This window comes from Vigna unguiculata, chromosome 10 (genome assembly GCF_004118075.2).
Source record: "Vigna unguiculata cultivar IT97K-499-35 chromosome 10, ASM411807v1, whole genome shotgun sequence".
NCBI classification, from domain to species: Eukaryota; Viridiplantae; Streptophyta; class Magnoliopsida; order Fabales; family Fabaceae; genus Vigna; species Vigna unguiculata.
Genome location: NC_040288.1, coordinates 29,865,001 through 29,873,748, shown reverse-complemented (window position 1 = coordinate 29,873,748; position 8,748 = coordinate 29,865,001). Strand labels below are relative to the sequence as shown.

General features: G+C 26.9%; 1 protein-coding gene across 1 annotated transcript; it reads right to left on the bottom strand.

Annotated features, from left to right (window-relative positions):
- Nucleotides 1-3,311: 3,311 nt before the first annotated feature.
- On the bottom strand, nucleotides 3,312-7,140 carry LOC114165755 (cytochrome P450 83B1-like). Its single transcript, XM_028050326.1, has 2 exons — nucleotides 6,212-7,140; nucleotides 3,312-4,064 (listed from the first exon to the last, which is right to left on the bottom strand). Exons 1-2 carry the CDS (start codon nucleotides 7,097-7,099, stop codon nucleotides 3,450-3,452), a joined length of 1,503 nt encoding a protein of 500 aa, XP_027906127.1. The 5' UTR covers nucleotides 7,100-7,140; the 3' UTR covers nucleotides 3,312-3,449.
- Between the last annotated feature and the right edge of the window lie 1,608 nt (nucleotides 7,141-8,748).

The window sequence follows — 8,748 nt, the reverse complement described above, 5'->3', positions numbered from 1 at the left end:
TATAATGTTAATTCCTCCTTATCCAACCTTTCATAATGTTTTTAAGAGTGCATACACTGATGAAAGATAAAAAGAGAGAAGACGGAAGAGAAATCATATGATGATGCTTTAAGAATCTGAGGAAGGGGTAAGAACAAAAATAAAGAGGTGAAAGTAAATTGAAAGAGAAAAATGATTGTATGGCGATGTTAAATTGTTACTCGATAATATTATGGAAAAAGAATATAACAAATAAAAATGACTAGTTTGTTCATATTTTTTTTTTTGGTAGCTTACAAAGATTGAAATTAGATTTTTATTATATAAATTTTTAATTGATATTTAGGATATTAATTTTGCTTTATATATGTTGGGAAAATCAAACTCACTTTCTTTTCTAAAAGGACTTACGAAGATGCTACTCTAAACAAATTGTACATGAGTGATTCAGTAAAATCCGAAATTACTGATACAACTTGCCCGATGGTCCGTACTGCACGAATTTCTTGGTTTGATATTGTGAAAGGAAAAGCTGAAAGTCAGGAATTTGAGCACTCTCAACAACGGAAGTTGACCTTCGTATGAGAGGAAGAAGTACAGGAAGTCCTCTTCCAGTAAAGCCTTTGACATTCGAAATTGTGTTGTGCAATAAGGCAAACCAAAAAATAACATCGGAAGTCCACTTCTGTAAGAGAGATACATATCGGAAGTTGAATTTCAGTGAAGTATGTGACTTCCGGTTACATTTTGAGGTAGAATAGTGACTTTCGAATATGGATTTTTGAAAATAAAATAAATCGGACGTCGACTTCCGATTATTTAACTATTGTAGAAGTGGTATGCTGATTCTCTTCCATAAGTGAATAGGAGCAATTGCAAGTGACTTCCCGTTCTATAGAATTTAGTTCTCTCCAGAAGTTCACCTCCGTTAAATGTAGAAGTTATCATTTTTTTTGTTTTAATTGGTATTTCTTATGTTTTAGTATTTATTTATACTTTATAATTTTTTTATTTATGTTTTATGTTTATTTATTTTTTGCATGAATATTTCATTTTAATTTTTTTATTTTCTATTGTTTAACTTTTTTTTTTGTTTTTTTTTAATTGGTATTTTTTTATGGCTTATTATTTATGTTATATTTTATTTTATTGTTTAATGAATATTTTTATTTTTTATTGTTTTAATCTTATTTTGTTAAATTGAATTCTATTTATTTTATTGTTGAATAAATTAAATTAATCTTTATTATGAGTTAAATTGAATTTTATTTATAGAGAAATAAACTATAAAGAAAAAAATTATTTAGTTTTTCTTTATAAATTAAATTAAAATTTATTATGAGTTAAATTGAATTTTGTTAACATATGCACAAATTTATTTTAATAGGCAAACTAAATTATTCTACTTTTCTTCTTTGAATACTTAATAAAAAATCTTTTCTAACAGCACTTACTTAACTAAGTTGACACGGGAAATGTACCACATTCACATATATTATTTAATATATTAATTTTTAAATAAAAAACTTTGAATATAATGTAATATAAAAATTTACTTCTAAAATAATATATCTTTATCACGACAAATTATATAATTCACAACTCATTCAATTTTGAAATTTCAAAATTTTAAGGTTTTCTTCTTTGAATAAACCCACTTCCGGTAAGCTGTCATGTCCCAAATTTAATTCACTTATCATGTCCCAAATTTAATTCATCGAAAGTTTATCATTTAGTAAACTTAGAGAAGTCACGTCATTTAGTAAAGTTACAGAAATGGACTTCCGGTAAAAAAATTTATTTGATTTTTCTTTTTGGTATGGAAGTTCACTTGTAGTGTATTTCCTTTGTTTACGAAAATCGACTTTCGATGATCAATGATTTACGAAAGTCAACTTCCGATTTTGAATAATTTACAGAAGTTAATTTTCGATGTTCAATTTGTTTTTCTTTCGCATGGAAGTCCACTTCCTGTCCATATGGTTGTTTTACGAAAGTCGACTTCAGATTTTGAATGACTTATGGAAATTGATTTTTAGAAGTTGACTTCTGGTTGTAGATTCATTTTTATTAAATATTTATAGAAATATTTTAAATTAATTTTAAATTTTATACAAAACATTAAACTTTGGTTTTGTTTTAAACTTAAAATTTGGTTCCTAAACTTATGTGTAATATGTTATTTGATTTTTTATCTTCACTAAGTTTGTATAATATGATACACTTGATGTCTTTATATATGATAACAAAATTGTTAATTGTTGAAATTAAGTTTGGGTTTTAACTTTGTTTAATAATAAAACTAAAGAAAAAACTTGTTTAAAAATATTTCTTCAAATATTTAATAAAAATGTCAATTTTAGTAAGAATATCATCATAAGATTTATAAAAAACTAAATTGAGTGTCAATTTAAGGAGGAACAATATTGCTTCATTTTTACAAAAATTAGACCTAAATTGAAACTAAAAAAAATATAGGGATCAAACTGAATCATTTTGACATGTGACACAACTGTGGAGTAACACGGGTTAAAAATAAAAATTTCAAAAAAAATTTCAAAAAAATCAGAAATTAAAACATGGCGTTGACTTTAATTTTCGTCAAAATTAATGGCAAGAATCAAATTGAATCATTTTTCAGAAAATGAGGACCAAATTGAGACAAAAAAAAAGCTTGAGGACCAAACTGAAATTACATGATAAATAAAAGGATTAAAAGAGTAATTTAACCAATTTTTTTTCTTTATTATATTTAATTTTAAGTTTTATTATTTATTAACATTCAATATTATATTTTATAAAATAATAAAAGTATATCTAATTTAATTTCTATATCAATATAATATATATTATATATTTCTTTTTTATATTTTAAAATAATATATTTTTTAAAAAAAATTAAAAAATTTGGGATATACCTTTAAAAAAATTAAAAATCGGCTAATATATATATATATATATATATATATATATATATATATAATTCTCTCTTTTGTGTCTATATTTCAAAATACTAATTTTGTCCTTTAAATATAATTATTTATGAAATTTTTGAAAATTGACCGTTACTTTTACAAATTTTTTTTTCTCTATTTATCAATAATTATTTTCTCATCTTTTCTTATATATTTCACTTTAGTTTTAATAAATATAATTTTATTTTACATATTAACTTAATAACATTATATTATCATCACCTATTATATAATATCACGCATATTTAAAAAATACGTACACACAAACGCGACAGTGCCTGTGTATGCTAGTTTAAAATAAAGCAGAATAACTGGATGAAAATAGATAAAATGATTATTAATAAATGAAAGAGAAAGAAAATAACGGTTAAACTAGCATTCATCAAAAACTACAGTTTGCACATTAAAACCACATCAAGGTTCTTACAATAACTTAAACCAAAGTAAAAGATGATACAATTCTAATTATGTTTGTGACACGTTCTTGCAACAAAGTTATATAATGATCCTAGTCTTGGCACAAAGACAAAGATGATTCTTCTTGTGTTGGGTAATTCCTGGAAAGACTTCAAGATCAATGTCTTCCCTTACCATCCCTAGAGGCAATTCCCAATCAAAGGAATGAAGAAGATTAGCAATCACAAGTTCTAATGTCACAACAGACATAGCTATACCAGGGCAAATTCTACGACCTGATCCAAAAGGAATCAGTTCAAAATCTTGTCCATGAAAATCTATATCACTATCTAAGAATCTTTCAGGACAAAAATCCTGAGGGTTTTTCCAAGCTTCAGGATCTCTTTGAATAGCCCAAGCATTCACGAACACGATTGTTTTAGTTGGAATTCGATAGCCATTGATAACACATTCTTTTGTTGATTCTCTTGGTACGAGCAATGGGCCTGGTGGGTGCAATCTCAGTGTCTCTTTTATCGTAGCCTTCAAGTAGGAAAGTTTCTGAGTGTCATCTTCATCCAAGAAATCTTTTTTACCCTCCACGTTTCTGATTTCCTCTTGAACTTTCTTCATTACTCTTGGGTTTTTTACAAGGGCAGTCATAATCCAAACTAAAGTCGCTGCAGTGGTATCTGTTCCTGCTGCAAGTATGTTCTAAAAGGAAAATCAGTAGTTAAATACTAGTGGAAGAAGATGAACTATCTTTTTTCAAGATCTAACTCTCCATTTGTTGTAAAAATCACAAATTTCCAATGGTTTTGTTCTTAATTTTATATCAGCAATGAAAAGGTATTTAACTAAGCAAGGAAAAGATGTTTGATTAAAAGTATACAAGTTCTACCTTAACAGACATATTACAAATCACTTTTAACCAATGTCTCGGTCACATCCTACAATCTTTACCCTTGAGCAATGATCACACAATTTTTTTGTACTCCTAGGTAGCCTATACACACCAAACCAAAGGTGTTTCCTTTAGTATATGTGTAGAATTCATTGTTTCCTGCGTACTTATAATTTTTAAAATAGTTAAATAAAAGTATAAAAAAGCAAGAGTGTCAATATAACATGTCTATTATATCTTCAATAATCTACACTTCATCATTATAAGAAGAATGAGCATTTAACGTTAGTTTTGGCTGAGTAACAGCCAAAAATTAACACTAAATATTTGTCTTTTGTCGACTTTGTATTACATGTATATGCAACACTAAAATTATGATGTTAATTTGTTAGAATTGACTTTTAAAGTCGACCCTAACTATTTTTGGTGAAGCTGAAACTAATTTTTCACCGCTTTTCAAATTACATTTTTAATTAAAGTAGTTTAGTGTCGATTTGACTAATGTTAAGATGTTTTTATTATTTTTAATATTTGTATAATTTGCCTCACTTGGCTTATACTAATGACAATAATTTCAAAATAAAATCATACAGTACCTTCATGTTAAAATAATATTATAAGTTAAACGATTTATTATCTTTAAACACTACAAACAAACTTCTAAATAGTGACGTGACAAAAAATATATTAGTAACTATAGTAATTAATTTGGATACTAATTTATAAAACTAAAAATTATTTGTTACTTAAAATAGTCACTATTATGAATAAAAAATTATAATTGGTTACTAAATTGGTCTTTAAAATTAGGTACCATGATTTTAGTTATCAGAGGAAATTCATCACTAAAAATTAGTTACCTAAGTTTTAGCTATCAAAATGACTTAGTTTCTAAATTGGTTTCTAATTAATTAGAAACCAACTTAATAACCAATTATAACTTTTGATATATAATAGTGACTATTTTAGTAACCAATAATTTCAATTTGTAAATTGGTTTCTAAATTGGTCCTTATAGTAACTAACTATTTTTTGTTTCTAAAATTGGTTTGTAATCGAAGATTTTTCTTTAGTGAAAAGGCTTTTAGATTAAAATTAATCTATGGTACATATTTAATGTGAAGAATGCACACAAATTTAAAATATATAACTTAATTTTGACTTAACCAATTCTAACTTAAACAAATATAAATATTAAAAATAAATAAAATCAGCATATATTAAGTCAGCATTAACCTTATTTATCTATAAAATTTATTTTAGTTTTCTTTTTATTTTTAGTGCTAACTTAACAAAATGCTAAATAAATATAAAAGTTAAAAATAAATAAGGTTAGTGTACGTTAAATCAATCTTAAAGATAATATAATTTAGATGTGGGAACTAAATTTATATATGTTTGTTTTAGTGAATGGATGATTTCCAAAATGCCAAACTTCCTTAAGTTTTTATAATAATCTTCTCTCGATTAGGTCACACGTTTGATTTTTTAAAAAGTCAATGTAGTGTTTTTTTGGAAGTTTTTGCAATTAAATAAATTTATATTCCTATTTGGACTTCTCCTACTCCAGAATAATTAAGATGAATCAATTTCCATTAAATGTGAAGTTACACATGATAGTCCAACATGTACATCTTGTAGGGGCCCTTCAGAGATACTCAATTAATGCAACGTTGTTGGAGGCTTTCAGCATCTTAATTATGATGAATTTGCTTTGTTTGAAAAAATATCAGCTATTATACCCATATGAGAACATGTTTTAAAAAAACAGGAACATTTTCCTGTTTTAGGTTTTTCTAATGGTGGAGTTTTGATTTATTGGCATGAACTTTGATCTAGTCTCCTTATGTGTTTTTATTCAAATCTTGAACTGATCATTTATCTGAGCAAATAATTAATTAATTAATTAGCTAAAAAAGGTAATAAATTAAAGAAGATAGGAATTAATATAGCATACCATGAGGACCCCTTTGATGTGATCAAAAGTGATATCAATAGGAAGCGAACGATCATTCTTGAGTTGAAGCAAGACATCAACCATATCCTTTTCTTCTGCATATTCTCTATTCGGATCCATGTGTTCATCAATCACATCTTGGTAGAACCTATCGAACTCACTGAAATTTCGTTCAAGACGAGCATGCAATCCTCTGAGTTTATCAACCCAACCCATCAATGGAATATAATCAGAAACAAAGAAGGTACCCATCATAGCCTGAAGCTCATTCAGCAACACATGGAACCTACTCTTTTCACTTCCTTCATCCTCGTACCTTCTCCCAAAACCAATTCTACAAACCATAGTGCTTGCGAAAGAAAGTAACAGTTCACTCAAATTCGTAACACCCGAAGAAGATGCATGCCCACATATTTTTTCGATCATTTGCTTCACCTCAAACTTTCTTATGTAGGAAAAGGTAGACACACGCTTGGAGCTGAAGAGATGAACAACACAAATTTTTCTGATTTCTCTCCAATTTTCACTGTATGAGGAGAATGCAACCTCTGACCCATTGTAGGAGAGTTTCTGCTGGCCACGTAGTTTAGGTCTTCCACTGAACTCTAGGTCATGGTTTTTGAGTACCTCTTTGGCTAGTTTAGGTGAGGAAATTACAATGGCTGCTCTTAACCCTAATTGAAGGGAGAAAATTGGTCCATATTTCTTTGAGAGTTGCCATAACTGCAGATAAAGAATGGAGTTATCTAACTGATGCAAGTTTCCTATGATTGGAATGCGTTTAGGACCAGGAGGGGTGGGTGAGTTCTTGAAGGTTCTGAGATTATGGATGAAGAACAAGAAAAGCACGGTGAGAATAACAAGACAGAGAAAAAGTGATGACAGCATTGTGAAAAGATTAGGTGTAGATCTTATCTTCAATATGTGGATATAAGGTTCTCATTAGACCTAATGTTTATATTAGTTTATAGGATAATGTCCCTGTTAATTCCTCCTTATCCAACTTTTCATAATGTTTTTAAGAGTGCATACAATGATGAAAGATAAAAAGATGAGATTGACCTAACTTTTCTATTCGGCAATTATTTTTACACTGTCAATTTTCTTTTACTATCATTTTAACACTTTAAAAAATTATTATTTTATTATAATATTTTATATATATTAATTTTTAAAACGTTAATAGAATATTTTATTATTAAATCTGGAGTTAAATGAAAGTTAAAACTAAAAAACGGTATCAAAATAACTTTTTCCGTTCTCTTCACGAGATGACCTAACTTTTTTCTTATTTCGTAATCTTCTTTATCTGTTTCAATTATAAGAGATATGAGATTGTATAGTTAATATAAAAAAAGACTATTATCGGTTGACAAAGTTTTTTAACAAAGTTTTTGACAAACTTTCTTATTCAAGTAAAAAATATTATTTTATTATTTTATTTTAGTTAAAAAAAATTAAGTTTATTAATTCCATTTTTAGAAACTTTGTTAACTTTGTCAAAAAAAATTGTCAATAGGTAATTTTCCACATAAAAATTACATTATGATTAAATAAAATAGCAATTGACTTTAATTTCTTAACGTCATATTGTGACGGAATGATCATGTCTCTCTTGATACGACTATTTCTAACTATTGATACAAAACCCCATATTTTTTTATATGAAAAAATAAGTGAGTAAAATAATAGAACAAGATAATAAATCACTTTATAAAGTTAGAAATTCAAATAAAAAATATAAAAATTTAAGTATTCAATAAATAAAAAATAATAAAAAAATTTCAATTAAAAAATATAGTTAAATTTATAAATGATTTATACTTAATTAAACCTCCTATTTATTATACAAATCCAATGAAGAAAGATACTTATATGTAACGTGTAAGACTTACAGTAACAATGCACATTCATTTTCCACTAGTTTTGGGTGCTAGTAATTCCTTCTTAGAGGTTAATCTCTCTTTAAAGTTAAACAGATCATATCATTCATACATTGACAAGACAATAAGATAGGTTAGGTATTGGTTTAGTTGGTCCCGTTACGTCTTTGACAATGCCAAAGGTGGCCTAGAAACTACGGATTTAAAATTTTAATATTTACTTTCACATCATTCAAATTTTGTTAGATTCAGATAAAGGGCAACCTATTATTTTATTTTAATTTACATATTCATTTTAAGAAAATTACAAATTAGTTTATTAATAATATTTTAATTCGTAATAGGCATAAAAAATTAAAGAAAGTTAACAATTATATTATATTTTTAGTTAAATGTGTAGTTCCCTTTGTCCATTTTTATTTGTATTCTTCCTTTCCAAACCACACTGGTGCCTTGTTGAGTGTGTGGTCTTGATTGTGCGTGTTGTAGGGATGGTGATACGGATGTTGTTATGAGTGATTATGTATAGGCACGGGATGAATTGAGTAGCTTTGTTTTTGGTGTTTTTGTTATTGGAAATTTTGAGATGGCAAAGGAAAGCATGGCCCTTTTCACTCTATTATGATGATTGTCTTATCTGTGTAAATGGAGTTT